Source organism: Alnus glutinosa, chromosome 5 (assembly GCF_958979055.1).
Source record: "Alnus glutinosa chromosome 5, dhAlnGlut1.1, whole genome shotgun sequence".
Taxonomy (NCBI): Eukaryota; Viridiplantae; Streptophyta; class Magnoliopsida; order Fagales; family Betulaceae; genus Alnus; species Alnus glutinosa.
Genome location: NC_084890.1, coordinates 11,378,088 through 11,394,561, shown reverse-complemented (window position 1 = coordinate 11,394,561; position 16,474 = coordinate 11,378,088). Strand labels below are relative to the sequence as shown.

The window sequence follows — 16,474 nt, the reverse complement described above, 5'->3', positions numbered from 1 at the left end:
GTGGTGCAAAGGTCGACGTATCATATTAGAAGTCATCTACATATGCCATTGCTAGCTCTCTCTTTTCCTATATGCATGTTAATTAAATGCAATGGGCTGTACGTGAAAATGCCTGTATTGCTCTCTTTTTCCTATCGATCATGATGTTTTTGGGTTGACTTAGATTCTCTTGTTCTTTAAATGGTCCAGATCTAACTTTAAATTTTTCATAAAAAATAGAGAATGAAAATTAATCTAAACCGTTAAAAACAACTACAAAAATCCTCATAAGCGAGATCTCATACTGTGTCCAATTTGGTATGAAGGCCTTTGACTTAGTTTCCATTCAGATTGGGTGTATTTAGTTTGTAACTGCTTAAATTTTACTAGCCAAAATAGTTAAAAATTATTTTTCTCTATTTTAGCCGTCCACTTTTTTAAAGCACTCACAACAGCTTCAATATTTTAGCTATCCACTATCACTATTCTATTTAAATAATATTTTTCAAAATGAAGGCTATGTGATGCATGAAAGAGAAATAAAAAAAATAAAAAAATAAAAAAAAGAAAAAAAAAAAAGAAGAAAGTTTTAATAGTTTTTTATAGATTTGCTGAGTGAAAAGTGCTCACTATTATTGGTGAGTACTATTCACTCACCAAATTTTTTTCACCAAATTGGTAAAGCTGCTGGAGAATTATTTTGGAGAATTTCACTGAATTGACTCACCAAAATAACTAAAATTTAGTTCTCATGACACTCACAATTGATATGGAAAAGGGTAAAGAGAAGCAAGTTGAATGCCACTCTTCAAAGGTCAATCGACGCTCTCCCTAGCCTCTCTTCTTATCTCAATTTTGAAGTGCTCAACAAAATAATTCCAAGTATATGGGCCTTCCACTCTATTTTCGGTGCTAAAAAAAGAAGACTTTGAAGAACATAAAAGATAAGATCCATAGACAGATCTCAAGTTGGAAAGCAAAGGTGTGTTATCTTAGCCTGGCGAGACTACACTTTTCATATTAGTGGCAACTAGTATCCCCTCTTAGAGCATTCCCAGCAGGTGATGTAAAACTCACTCTTAGCTAGAATAGGTAACGAAACCATTAAAATGTTGCTCCATCAGATTCTCTACAGCAACTCTAAAATAGATTTAGGTTGCATCTGTGAACAGTGCAACTCCACTTGTGGCGTTGCACTGTTCACACATGTATGAATATTTTATGCTTAAAATTCTACCCGTCTCTCTCTCATTCTCTGATTCTCTTCTTTCTCCTTTTTCTTTTTTTTTCCTTTTCCTTTCCCTACCGACGCCGGCCTCTACCTTTCCATCATCTTCGTTGAAGCAACTTTTGCCGGATCCATCAAACGGAGGGTAGCATGAAAATGGGATTTATAAAAGAATTTACTTAGCTCCATAGCCAACCGGTTCCGCCGGCATCCCGTATGGCCTGAAATTTTCCTTGACGCCCCAATTCGGCGACATCGGGTCCGAATAGTACCTGTAGGAGCTCGTATCCACCGTTTGATGGTGGCGAACGTACGACCCAGCAAGGGCATGGCCTTCAATTCCCAAATGGACGTTTGATTTTGATTTTGATTTCCGGTGGGTTGATTTTGATTTTGATTTTCGGTGGGTTTTTGATTTTGATTTCCGGTGGGTTGATTTTGATTTTGATTTCTGGTGGGTTTGATTTTGATTTCTGGTGGGTTGATTTTGATTTTGATTTCCGGTGGGTTTGATTTTGATTTTGATTTTGATTTCTGGTGGGTTTGATTTTGATTTTGATTTCCGGTGGGTTGATTTTGATTTTCCGGTGGGGTTGATATTGATTTTGATCCGGTGGGTTGATTATGGTGTGGTGAATTATGGTTGAGGTGAAGGACTTCAGGATCGTGGAACAGTGCTTAAGAAGCCATTTCCAGTGGGTAGTTTAGAAGCCATTTCCGGTGGGTTTGTGGAGAAGAGAGGTTTTAACAAAAATAATAAAAAAAAAAAATATTAAAAATGATTATTTTAATAAAATAGATATAAATTTAGATCATCTGTTGGAAGATAATTTTAAAAATTGTTATGTAAACTAGCAAAAAGCAAGTTTGATCATGTAAAATAGATTGAAATTTACACAACCTGCTGTGAATGCTCTTATAACAGATCTTCTTTCCTGCTTCCCAATAATTTTTGTTAGAAATTTCCGGTGACTAGAAAATGAGGGATTTTATGCCAAAATCCTAGGACTCCATTTTTACCCCAAAATTGGCTGATGGTCTTTGCATCCCATAGCATTTAGCGCATGGAGATTGATTTTTCGGTTGGGAAAGCGCAACACGTAGGCTTTTGGGTGATGTTATAACATTATAACATTACTCGGGTAACGCCCCGACTTTTAAGACAAGTCATAATTGGAATTATTTGAATTGCCGCGTGAAGCTACTACATATTAAACAACTCACGCAGCGGAAATCACGATACTGACGGATGCCCCGGAAGGCCTCTGGCATTTCCATGAACCCTTCCTATCCAGTTGCTTAGGTTTAGTTGGACTAGCATAAAAGTATCTTAGCTTATTATCTAAGAAGCAGTTATCTTATAATCAACTACTAATGCCTTGTATACATGCATCTATCTATTTCATCACTATCTGTACCTCTTTTGGTGCATCTGAGTATGTTCAGTGCATAGATGTGTATGCCTTTGATCATCTGTGCCTGAATTTTTATTAACAACTTGAATTCAAGCGGAAATCAATTGCATAAACAAACTGGAAAGCAAACATATCATCTTTCATACAGAAAACATTCTAATAGTTCAAGCCATCAATTGGGTAGAATTACTGATCAATTACATCATATAGCATATTAAAACTGGAATTAATTCTCGTGAGATTTATGTAACAAATTATTTGTAGTTGCATTAGAGACACTAAAGCAGAAGAGTCTAACAAGCATTATATCAATGAATTCTTTTGCATTGAAAAATCTCAATGAAAATGACCAAACATGAACAGTAAAACAAGAACAAGAGAAGACTGAGAGGAAGTGGATTGCAATTAACAAAAAAAATTCCAAATGAAATATTACAATAGCCATCATTACACATAAGCTTGAACTTAGACGTAGTCCACATATTTGAACTACTAGACATCAGCATATCATCGCATTTTCCTACTGAAATTGAATCAAGAAGAGAAAAAGTTACCCAAGCTTCCCACTGTTGGGGTTGGACTTTGTGCAAAGCACCTTCCGTCCCTTGGCACGTCGGCGCTTCAACACTGCTCTACCACTGGTGGTTCTCATCCTTCTGCGGAAGCCATGAGTCCGAGCCAGAGACTTCCGTGACCTGCTTCTCTTTGTCTGACAAAGAGCAGCCTTCCCAGCCCTCACAACTAGGCTTCGGCCTTTCTCTCTTCCAACCCCAATGCTAGAATTCAAATCCAAACCCAAAGATAAACCTGGAAATACAAAACGGAATTTAAATCTGAAGCAAAATTCCTTAAGGCTTCCTTTTTCAAAATTTCTCAGTGTCAATGATGGCTAAAAGTAGCGACCACAAGGGGATCAGACAAAAATTACAACTGCCCGCAGGGCTCAACATAGGGTTATTCCTTCTCTCTCTCTTTTTTCTTTTTCTTCAAACCTTCTGCTCAAACAGCTGAATTATTATTGCAATTGCAATCTTGGTAAGTTGTTATCAATACTGAATTGCATAACCCACGATCACAATGAATGCAGCATCCTATCATTCTAAAGAAGTTTGGAAATACATATCCAAATATTTTTGCTACACAGGAAACAGTTAAAAGGATTTTCCAATGCCTTTGATTCTCTACATGTTTTACATTATTCTTTCAATAAAATTTAGTTTAATTACTAAAAGTGTTGAAGTATTAATGAAATAATTAAATTCACCATTTTTTTTATTATTAGCCTAAGCTTTTAGATAACCAGTAATTTATTAAAAAAAACAAAGAAATCTACTTGTTCCTTTAATAAGATTCAGTTTAATTACTAGAGGAACAAAGAAATCTCCTTCTAACACTAAGCTAGGTCTTTGTATATTTCGATAGCAAAATTACATTTATTTTAGCTTTTCTAATCAAGAAAAGATTTCCAGTATACACCCAAAAATGCAAACCCATGGAATTCAGAACCAATATTTCTAAATCACCAGAAAACCCCAAAATGAGTTTAGATTCATACGAAATCAACCCAATATTTGAATATCCATTGCATTAACCACCCAGAATATAATACTTAGGGGAAAAAAATAAAACCCATAAGCCAGAAACCAGAAACGAAGCACAAATTTTGATACATACATATTCACAGTGGAGGTGAAGTTACCTGAAAACGAAGAAGGAAAGGAGAGAGAGGACGAAAAAGAAGAGGAGGAGGGGATAAAGGAGCAATGAAGCAGCCCAGAAGCAGAGGTGGGGCGGTTCCCAGCATTCAAGGACGCCGAGCTCCTTGTTGTTGAACCGGCAAGGAATGTGAGCGAAGCTGAAGGAGTGGAAGTCTGTCTCCCTCCTCCACAAGAAACCCAAGGTGACGACGACGATAACACTGTCAGCGAAGCCATTCTTCAATTCTCTCTCTCTCTCTCTGTGTTTGTTTGGAGATGAGATTGCCTTATCGAGTACCCGTACAACCCGGTTGAGTTTTTGCGATATGGGCATGGTACAGAAACTGGGCTACCAACCCCCATCAACCTTCAGTCCTTCACATTTTAGGCCCAGAAGCGAGCTTTAAAGCCCTGAGGATGGCCCAATACACCAGACCAAACCAAAGGATGATCTCCTAAAATTTGACAGGTGGGGGATGTAGGTCCAATGCTAAACACCAAGAAAATTGTTGCCAAATTAAAAGCATGTAGATTTTATCTTTTCAAAAAAAAAAAAAAAAAAAAAAAGAAAAGGATGAAGACCTAAAAATTATGTTTAATTAAAATATTCACATATTGACTAACAATGATATTATATTTTCATATAATCTGAGGAGCTACGATGATGTAGGACGGAATTGACTAATATTTTCGGTGAAAACAAAAATAGAAAAGATATCAAAAATAATATTGAAACAGCACCGTTTGATTAGAAGTTTGCATATTCATAGACAATGGAAGTACAAAAGAAAAGACTTGATTGTCAAGCCAGAATTTTATTTTATGTTATTTCCTTATTGAGAATTAAGACTCTATTTCCTTTACTTATTAGGACTAGATTTGCTTTATTTATTTCTTTTCCTTATTAGGATTAAATTTACTATTATTACTAAGAATATGTTTACTTTTATTTATTTTGTAATGTTTTCCGTTTTAAGAATAGGTTTACTATTGCTACTAGGATTAGGATTACTTTCTCTACAAGTATTTCTCTTCTATAATTAGGTTTGCGTATTATGTAAAAGACTCAATTATATTGTTATAAAATCAAAGCATTCTCTCTCAAATACTCTACGGAGTTTTATCTTTCTTTTAGCCTACGAACTTGATTTATCTTTTTGGGTAGAAGACGAAGACGCTTCTCCTTGCAAAATCAAAGACGCTGCTCTTTGATTAATTACCTTAGTCTTCTACTGCGTCATACGAGGAAGAGATAGAGAGACAGTGAAGAGGAGCTGTAGAGTAGAAGAATGTGTGAGAATAAAAGGCTTTTGGGATTGAGATTGAGATCCAGTACAATTGTCTGCCCATATTGTTTATCATTTGGGAAGGTAATTGTGAGAGGACCTTTGTGGGACTCACTTGTCCAGTTCAGGAGGCCCAAGGCCTTGAACATATATGTTCATAAGGAATCATCTCACAGTTGCTTGCATAGAGGTGTGGGAGAGCAGTAAAAAATGGTTTACCAATATTTTACACCGTGCAAAATACTCAAAAATAAGGAAAGCATTCTCCAAAAAAAACATTAATTCTACACATGAGGCGATGGGCAAAGCAGAAGGGCATCTCGGAGCTGCAGAGGAAATGGGATCGAATTGGGCTCTTCATTTCCATGCTAAGTATTCAGCTGCTGCTCTAGCAGAGATTAAAGCAATTGCATCTTGCAAGTGAGCTTGGTTTGCTTCACAAAAAGGTTCTTTTACTATTTAGTATTTTTTTGACAAAGAGATGTGTTTTGTGTCATTTTCTTGCACATCTCAAACATTTCTCTTTGACAAATACTAACTCTTTGATTCTTACTAACAAATTAGCTAGCTAGCTCGAGATGAGCCAAAATAAATCTGGTGTTAGAGTGAATAGCAACTTCTTGCTATTTACCATAGCACAATGCTCAAATGAAAAATTGTTTGTCATCCACCATCCTCCTCTCCCTCTCTCTTTCAAATGAAAATAACAGAAATAGAAAGATAAATAATATTAAAAAGTAAGTAAAGAATAAAATAAAAAATCTGTTAAAGTGTGTATAGAAAAAACAATAAGTAAAATAGAAAACTGCACATTTTGATTATGTATTTTAGTTATTATTGCTGGAGATGCTCACACGTGAAAAAGTTGGATGGATAGTCGGATCCCAAATAACTTGAACGAGGAGAGATCGAGGACCATATTGATTATTTTTTCTAACATTGAACTCAATCCTTTAGGTATTTGTTGCTCATCGGAGCTTTATATATATATATATATATATATATATATATATATATATATATATATATATATATATATATATATATATATATATATATATATATATATGTTTGTATGTATGTATGTATGTATAGGGAGGGGGGCTGGCAGGGGCCATGCCCCCCTCCCCCAAATTTCTTAAAAAAAACAATTTTAAAGGTGGAAAAAAAATAATCTAAAAAATAAAAAAATATAAGGTAAAAATAAAAATTTAGCTTATTTGACCCCTACTAAAAAAAAAAAATTCGGCCATTGGCCACTACCCATAAGAATTTTTGACTCCGTCCTTGTATATGTATGTAACTATGTTCTCATGCCTAATTGTTTTTGTAATTAGATAGATATAACATTAATGATCCCTCATGTACAACTAACTATAACCGCTGAGTCGCTTTGCTGACTAGTCATGCATAAAGCTCCAAGAATTGGAGTTAATTGGACCACCAGTCTAACCCTCTTGTTAGGGAATTCAAATCTTGCGTTAGACTGGATATGCATGGCCGCCAGCGAAACCTAATAATCAACGCTAGAAATCTCTTTTTTCTTCCACAAACTCCAACTTGGACTCGCAATCTCCCCTTTTCCACGTGCATGCCACTCTTTTTCTTCTTCCCTAGCCTGCCGCCTATCTTCTTCTTCCTTTTTTTTTTTTTTCCTCGTGCATGGCACTCTTTTTCTTCTTCTCTACGCGCCTTCTTCTTCTTCGTTCAAATAAATAAATAAATAAAAATTATTTTTTTATTTTTTATTTGTTTTTGGAGAGACGAACTTATATAAATACAAAAGCACATATAGATGCATTAAATCTCTCTATGGGTGTGTTTGTGTATATTTATATAAATAAAGACAAAGAAGGCTTACATTTAATCTCATAGGAATAATATGTACATCTCTTACACATTTCATTTTCAAATCCACATTTAATTGAATTTATGGGTCACCTTACATTCGGTCTCAAAAATTTAATGATGGACTTGAAATTTAGTTGTATGGAAATGGGTAAAGAATGTATGTGTATCATTTCTCTTAATCACATGGTCTCACAAAAACACAATAGTATAAACTAATAAAATAAACTAAATACATTAATCTATAGGGTCCAATAAAAACGGTACCTTTGAGCGTGGACTCTTTCTCCCTAACAATCCCCTGAAGCTACAAATAACAACAATGATAAGAGTCAAGCTAAACAATGGTAAAATCATAAATGATTAATTAAACCATTTAACTTGTGTTGCCAAAACAAATATTATCATGAACACAAATGGTTGCAGAATAACTACTCAAAAAATTGATTTTGGTTAGAAGCCTCTCAAAGAATCCAAACCATTTAACTTTTCATTTTACATCTTCAACCAGAGTCCAAATCCAAATTGAATTTCTAATTTTTCAAACATTTTGGGGGATGAACCACATCAAGACGTAGGTCTGCTCTAAAAGTATAAGCAATTTTGCAATCATAACCTCAAAGTTTAAAAATTTACAACATCAGTGTACCATGTTTAATTCATCATTTTTTTTTTTTTTTTTTTGGTTAAAATGCCCCTTTACTTAAAAAGAAAACAAAGTGAAAATTCAAAAATGGCTTGGATTGACCCATGCATGGCCAGCCGTGGGTTAGGTGACGAATTTTCGCTCGTTTCTTAATTTCTTTTTAAATGGAGATTTTGGACATTTTAACAAAAAAGAGTGAAATTAAAAGAGGTTGTTGCAAATTTTTGAACTTGGAGGTTATAATTACAAAACTAATTATACTTAATTTAGGGTTGTAGTTGAAGTTTCTTTTTTTTTTTTTTTTTTTTTAGCCTATTTCGTCAAATCAAGAACCTCCCAGGGTTGTTTTCTAGAAAAGAACATATTATTATGCTCCGTTTGTTTCGACGTAAAATGGTTTCCGTCGTAAAATATTTTCGACGAAATTAATTTCAAAAGAAATTATTTTCTCGAAAATATTTTTCGGCGTTTGGTTCGCACAAAAAAATTACGAAAAGTGAAAATGCAACTGTCGCCGGAATCCGGCAACGACCGGTCGCCGTCGCCGGAATCCGGCGAACATGTTTGGCCGGATTCCGGCAGGAAACCTCCGGGCCCGGTCAGATCCGGCCGGATCCGGTCATTTTGGCAGGATCTCGGCAGGATCAGTGGCCGGATCCGGCCAGATTCGGCCGGATCAGTGTTCGGATCCGGTCATATCCGGCCGGATTCCGACCATTTTGGCCAGATCCGGTCATATCCGGCCGGATTCCGGTCATTTTGGCCAGATCCAGCCGGGTCTGTGTCCGGATCCGGTCATATCCGGCCGAATTTCGGCCATTTTGGCCAAATCCGGCCGGGTCTGTGTCCGGATCCGGTCAGATCGGCCGGATCCCGGCCGGTATTTGTCCATGGCCAGATTCCACCGACATTCGGCGCAGTTGATGTCGCCGGATTCCGGCAGCCGGCAGTATTCTGGTAGTCGAATTCCGACGCCGGCATTATTCCAGTGACTTGATGATGCCGAATTCCGGTGCTGCCTATTTTCGAACGACCAACTATTGTCGGATTCGGACAGTCAAATATTAAACGTGCGTGTAAGAACGAAGAATATAATTTTGGAAAACGATTTACGGTTTTAAAAACCGTAAATCGTTTTCCAAAAATTAAAGAAGGTTTTACGGTCAAACCGAAAATGATTTTCGTTTATCATTATTTTCGCCCCTACCAAACACCGTAAAATACCGAAATCATTTTCTGAAAATCATTTTACGCCGAAACAAACGGAGCATTAGTCGCACGTTTGTATGAATTTTGGAAAAAGGAAGTTTCACATTTGTTTGAATATTGGCAGTCAAAGAAGCCACCAGATCTTAGCAGACGCCACCTTCCTACTATACGTACTAACACTATATATATGTCTATTAGACTATAGGAATCGGACACATCTTTCTTGCACCAACAAGCCTGTTGCTCAACTCTTTATCATTACTAACACTTCGTATTATTCAATTCAACATGAAAACCACCCCTAAATGCTACAACTTCTTCGTGCTTTTTCTGTTGCTCAGCTCTGTTTTCATTGCTTCTGAAGCCCGTCCCTTCAATGTCATGGAGCCTCGAAGCACTGCTCTTGGGGGTTTCTTTGACAGTTTATGTCTAGGAGGGATCAAGCAATCGGGTCCAAGTCCTCCTGGTCCAGGTCACCAATTTGCAAATCACGAGAATACTCTTGGAGGAATTAAGGACGGTCCAAGTCCTCCTGGGGAGGGTCACCACTGACTCTCCGTCTATATATCAACTTTGGCAAGGGTTTTTTTTTTTTTTATCAGTTCATTTATTTGTAATGCATAATCAACTATCGGTTTCTATTTATAATTTATTCTGTATATAATGGTGCGTACCACCGTTCATATAGCAAATTAAATAAAATAAGTATTCTGTTTCATTCTCTTTTATATTTTTTACCTATCTTCATACCAAAGATATGCAAATCTACCAATAAATCTGTAAGAGTGATTCATATCGTTATATCATTAAAGTTGATCGTCACCATTTTGCCATCTATAAATGGTAGGGTTTGGACCCATAAATTTACTTCTTTTTTTTTTCTTTTTTTTTCTTTTTTTTTTTGTGATGAAACCTTTTGGAATCTCAATTGAATTTGTACTCTGGTCATGACATATTATCAATATAGTTGAATAGTTTTCTCATTTCATTCCGCTGAACAACAAGTGCTACAATGCAAGCCATAATTTTATTTTTACCACCTTGAAAATTGTATATTATGACAGTTTTTGGTATGGTGTGAACTGTACGTATTTTTCACATTTTCGCGATCACTGCAAAACCTTTTTCACGTTCTCATGATCACCGCAAAACAATTAAAATTAAAAGATCATTCTGGAGGTTTCGTTTCGATGCCTAAAGCATAAAATAATCAATATGTTCTTTATACCTACAGTATGAGCTTATTTATAGGCAAAGAAGTAGAGTCAAACCTGAATTAGGTTTAAGGGAAAACTACAATTTACCCCCCTGAAGTTTACACCAATTTGCAATTCTAGTACCAATATTTCGATTGCGTCAATTGTACCTCAGAAAGTTTCAAAAATTTGCAATCCACCCTCTTCCGTCCAATTGTGCCGTCTCAATTGACGAAAACTCAAACACGTGCGCAGCACGTGCGTTTTTAGACTAAAGTTGACAAAAATGCCCTTATTTAAAACGCAGCGTTTCTTGGGTAAATTTTATAAAGAAGTAAAGCCACGTTGTTGTCGTCTCTGAACATAGCTCGATACTCGCTCTCAGTGCAATCACTCGGCTCGTTCTCTTGCTCCACCAGCTGCAGTATTCGTAAGAAAAAAAAACTTGTCTTCCTAATTCATTAAAAAGAAGGTACCTTGGGGAAATATTATTGTTCCTGACAAACGTTCAGATATTGGTGGCAGTACTGTCAGTAAATATAGTGATGGAATTTGAAGTTCAATCACTAGATCTTTGCTGGGTGTGCTGCAATGAATAGCAGTGACTAGCCCTTGTGGTGTATCCTTTGAGGGTACATGTAAAAGTTATAAAACTTTTACGTGTGGATCCACAAGACTTGCTGATAAATCAAACGTTGAAGTTGACGACCATTGAATCACAACCTTCTCGGAGTAACGTCCAACCATTTGGGCCTATGGCTCAGCGGGACCCTTTGTGCGTTGCCTTCGTCGAAGTCCATCCCTACCAAGTTTATTCTCAGTTTCTCTTGGACTTGAGGCTTGCTTTAGATATAGATAATAAATCATTTTGCTAGTGCACTTTGGGTGACAACCAAGACGTAAGGGACATGCATTATCCTCTTTCTCTCTCCTCCTCTGTTTATGTTGTGTAGAACAGGGGAGAACAGAGTGATTTCTTCATTGACTCTCTCAACTCCTGCTTTGTTATGAATCCGTCGCCGTTTTTGTCGAAGGTGGCGAATATCTTCTTGAGCTTAGCCTTGTTGTGGGAGTTTAAAGACGTGGTGGAAATAACTGAAGGATTTTTGTTGGGTGGAGTACTCTGTTTCAACCATGCAAACAACTTCTTGGTGGGAAAATGAAAGAATATATAAAGGAAGCCAGTAAGAAATTGAAGAGCTAATAGGAGTACGGTAATTACCATCATTTTTGTTTGCCTAATACAACCAAAGAAGTAAAAGATAGGGAAGATAGAGAAGTAGTGCAGCACATAGATAGAAGAGAGCAGATAGAGAAGTTTCGTTCGTTTGTGATGGGATTTTTGGTCTTCAGCATTCAAAAAGATTATGTGGTATTTGGATTATTCAAGAAGCTGCTATATCTTCACTTGAGATTAATGGAGACTATTTTGCTTCCCAGAACCAACAGGTACACTTGGCTTCTAATGATGCAAGCCCCAGGTTCATATCCTACGGTTTGGGAGGCGTCAAGCGTTTTGAATTTTTTGGGGTTTTTTTGGACAAAACTGTGCCATTCAAATGAGGGCATTTTTGTCCACCTTTGTCTAAAAAAGGCACGTACATGGCACGTGGGGTCACTTCCGTCTCTTCAGACGGCACAATTGGACGGAATGGGGTGGATTGCAAATTTTTGAAACTTTCTGGAGTGCAATTGACGCAATCGAAACATTGGTATCAAGATTGCAAATTAGTGTAAACTTTAGGGGGGTAAATTGTAGTTTTCCCTAAGTTTAATTTATTATTCATACTTAAACTAGAAGTGCATGGAGTTTCATTTGTTCTGAGAGTCCTATCACATTCAACTAGGAGTTGGACTATTGACCAGATTCTTCAAAGAATTCTTATTGAACCCAGATTGAGGCTATTAACCCAATTCGACTCGGAGCTAATAGAATTATTCCTAACGTTGTATATGCTTTTTTGTTTTATTTTTCAAGAACTTTTCTATGAAAACAATCGGTCTTCATCTTTCAAAGACAAGTTTTTCATTTTGTATTTATATAATGGGTTAAATACAAAATTGTCTCATGTGGTTTAAAAACTTTATTTTTTGTCCACTGAGTTTCCATTTTTATCGTAGGTAGTACCTGTGGTATAAGAAAAGATGAAAATGGTACATTCGTCCATTTTTTCATCCAAAACTGACGGAAATCCACATTAGCGCTACGTGACACCATTCAAAATGCGACATGTGGCTACACTATTTTTTTTTTTTTTTTAATTTTAAGGCTTAAAAAATAAATAAATAAATAAAAATTGTAAGAGTGGCCGGCCACCACCATTTGGCATGGGGGTAGTTTGGCCTCCTCTAAGGCAAAAACTAATTTTTTTTTCTTTCCCGTTTTGCTCTTGGAGGTGGCCGAACCACTCTCATGGGCCGCGGGGGTGGTTCGGCCACCCTTAAGGGAAAAACGGGAAAGAAAAAAAATTGATTTTTGCCTTGGCGGTGGCCGAACCACCCCCATGTGGCCTAAATGAGCCACCCCTACAATTTTTTTAAATTAAAAAAAAAAAAAAAAAAAAAAAAAAAAAAAAAAAACCCTAAATTTATTTTTTTAAAAAAAAAAATAGTGTGGCCACGTGTCGCATTTTGAATGGTGCCACGTGGCACTGACATGAATTTCCGTCAGTTTTGAATGAAAAAATAAACGGAAGTACTATTTCCATCTTTTTCCATACCACATATACCACTTATGATAAAAATTAAAACTCAAAAGGTAAAAAATAAAGTTTGCAAACCAGAAAGAGCAAGTAAGTATTTAACCCATATATAATTTACAATAATTTCTCAATCTCAAGAGAATTTTCTAAGGTTAAACAATTTGCTGGCCCAATCGCATTAGGCCCAATTTGGAGTACCTCTTCTCTGCGTGGATTGGGCTGTGGATAGGTTTAGGAATTTTGACACGACCCGCGAATCCTACACGAACACGACACGAATATATAGGGTTTGGGTTTAGGCTATAACCCGTTTATAACCCGTCAACCTGTTTATGACACATCAATAATCCACCAACCTGTTTATGTCACGTTTATGACCCATCAATCCGCTTATAACATATTTATAACGTGATAATTACATATTTTTTACCAAATTAGTTAAATGGGTTGACACGCTAACCCAATGGATTAACACGACAACCCGAATTGCCAAGCCTAACTGTGGAGGCCATCTCCACAACCACAATTCCCTTGCAAAATAAATGGTTCATGGAGAGTCGGAGACCCCATTCGCAATCCTAATTTCGATGATTTTTCATTTTTCTTTTTTAGGAACTTTTATTTTTCAAAAATAATTAAAATTTCATACCAATGCTATTTAATAAATTACTATACAGTTAGGATGCCGTTACAGTGAAAATCAATTAATCATTGATATTTTCTTTTTACAAATATTAATTCAAATGCTAATTTTTACTGTCACATCATCAAGTTAAATAATATATATAATAGCTGTATTGTTAAATAATTTTTAAAATTAATGTGTATATATTTATTTTGTGATTTTTGAGAATGTTTTAAATGAAAGGCATGAAAAAGCATGCAATAAGAGAGTTCACACATGAAAAACAAAAAAAAAAAAAAAGGGGGGTCAAATTGACATTTAAAAGGCCTAATTCAGTTAATTACAAAAAAATTAGAAACCCAAATAACAATTTCTAGTGGGACCAAAACCGATGCATTAGTTTCAAATTTTTCCTTCCATTAAATTAGAGTCATTCTACATGGAATCGAGTTAACAGTAAACCAAGTTGAACAATATGTAAGGAAAATATTATTATTATTATTATTATTATTATTACTATTATTATTGTGTCATTACCTTGTTTTGACGTGGTATCTCAGCAACAATGGGAACTGAAATATTCGAGTGTGAGAACTTCACTTATATATAACCTTAAAACTTTTATCTATTTTGAAAGAAAATACTTAAATTTTAAAACGTTTCAATTTAGGTTATTTATTTTTCAGAAAATTTTAATCTAGTCATTCGTTAGAATTTTTCATTAAATCCATTCAAAATTCTCAAAATATATATCCCTATTTTTTTAGGCTAAAAAATAATTAAAAAAAAAAAAACCCGTTCTTTAATTTCGTTTTAAATGGGGATTTGGGACATTTTAACAAAAACGAGTGAAACTAAAAGAGGTTGTTGCAAATTTTTAAACTTGGAGGTTATAATTACAAAACTAATTATTCTTTAGGGTTGTAGTTGAAGTTTATTTTCTTTTCCTTTTTTTAGCCTATTTCGTCAAATCAAGAACCTCCCGAGTTGTTTCCTAGAAAAGAACATATTAATAGTCCCACATTTTTTTTTTATGAATTTTGGGGAATGGAAGTGTCACATTTGTTTGAATATTGGCAGTCAAAGAAGCCACCAGAGATCTCGATCAGCAGACGCCACCTTCCTCCGTACTAACACTATATATATGTCTGTTAGACATAGGAATCGGACACATCTTTCTCGCACCAACAAGCCTGTGCATGCTTTCTCTGTTGCTCAACTCTTTATCAATTCAACATGAAAACCACCCCTAAATACTCCATCTTGTTCGTGCTTTCTCTGTTGCTCAGCTCTGTTTTCATTGCATCTGAAGCCCGTCCCTTCAATGTCATGGAGCCTCGAAGCACTGCTCTTGGGGGTTTCTTTGATGGTTTATCTCTCGGAGGGATCAAGCAATCAGGTCCAAGCCCTCCTGGTCCGGGTCACCAATTTGCAAACCACGAGAGTACTCTTGGAGGAATTAAGGAAGGTCCAAGCCCTCCTGGTGAGGGTCACAATTAATTATGTCAATGGCATGCACCACTGACTCCCATCCATCAACATTGACGAATTTTTATTTTTTATTTTTTTTATTTTTTATCGGCTCATTTATTTTTGTAATGTATAATCAACTATCGGTTTCTATTTATAATTTATTCTATATATAATGGTGTGTACCACCATTCATATAGCAAATTAAATAAAAAATAATATTCTATTTCATTCTCTTTTATATTTTTTACCGATCTTCGTATCAGATATGTACGTCCAAATTCACCAATAAATCTATGAGAGTGATATCTGATTCATGCAAATTCAACAATAAATCTATGAAAGTGATTCATATTGTTATACCATTAAAGTTGACCGTCACCATTTTTGTCATTTACTAATGGTAGGGTTTGGACCCATAAATTTACTTTCTTTTTCTTTTTCTTTTTCTTTTTTTTTTTTTTTTTTTTCTTTTTCGTTTTTTGTGACGAAACCTTTTGGAATCTCAATTGAATTTGTACTCTAGTCATGCCTTATTATCAATATAGCTGAATAGTTTTCTAATTTCATTCCGTTGAACAACAAGTGCTACAATGCAAGCCATAATTTTATTTTTACCACCTTGAAAGATGTATGTTATGACAATTTTCGGTACGGTGTCAACGGCATGTTCTTCAATATTTTTCAAGTTCTCACGATCATTACAAAACCGATGTTTGTTTTTTACGTTCTCACGATCATTGCAAAACATTTAAAATTAAAAGATCCTTCCGGAGGTCTTACTCCAATGCTTAAAGCATAAAATAATTAGTATGTTATTTATACCAGGAGTATGGGCTTATTTATAAGTAAAGAAGTGAAGTCAAACATAAATTAAGTTTATTTTTTCCACTTAAACTATGAGTGTCGAGATTTTCATTTGTTCTGAGAGTCCTATCTCATTCAACTAAGAGTTAGACTATTGACCATATTCTTCAAAGAATCCTTATTGAACCTGAATTGAGGCTACTAACCCAATTCGATTTGGAATAGAATTATTCCCAATATTGTATATGCTTTTTTGTTTTATTTTTCAAGAACTTTCCTATGAAAATAATCAGTCTTCATCTTTCAAAGACAAGTATTTCATTTTGTATTTATATAATTTACAATAATTTCTCAATCTCATGAGAA

At 35.4% G+C, this 16,474-nt stretch overlaps 1 protein-coding gene across 1 annotated transcript; it reads right to left on the bottom strand.

Annotated features, from left to right (window-relative positions):
- Positions 1–3,007: 3,007 nt before the first annotated feature.
- LOC133868637 (large ribosomal subunit protein bL34c) lies at positions 3,008–4,622 on the bottom strand. The gene is made up of 2 exons (XM_062305566.1): positions 4,322–4,622; positions 3,008–3,429 (listed from the first exon to the last, which is right to left on the bottom strand). Exons 1-2 carry the CDS (start codon positions 4,554–4,556, stop codon positions 3,173–3,175), a joined length of 492 nt encoding a protein of 163 aa, XP_062161550.1. The 5' UTR covers positions 4,557–4,622; the 3' UTR covers positions 3,008–3,172.
- Positions 4,623–16,474: the final 11,852 nt, after the last annotated feature.

What these genes read in the sequence shown, in the direction of transcription:
- LOC133868637 (XM_062305566.1), bottom strand. Translation starts at nt 4,556, where the DNA reads ATGGCTTCGCTGACAGTGTTATCGTCGTCGTCACCTTGGGTTTCTTGT. An exon ending in CTTTCCTTCTTCGTTTTCAG is followed by an intron (nt 3,430 to 4,321) that starts GTAACTTCACCT and finishes TTGTATTTCCAG; the next exon opens with GTTTATCTTTGGGTTTGGAT.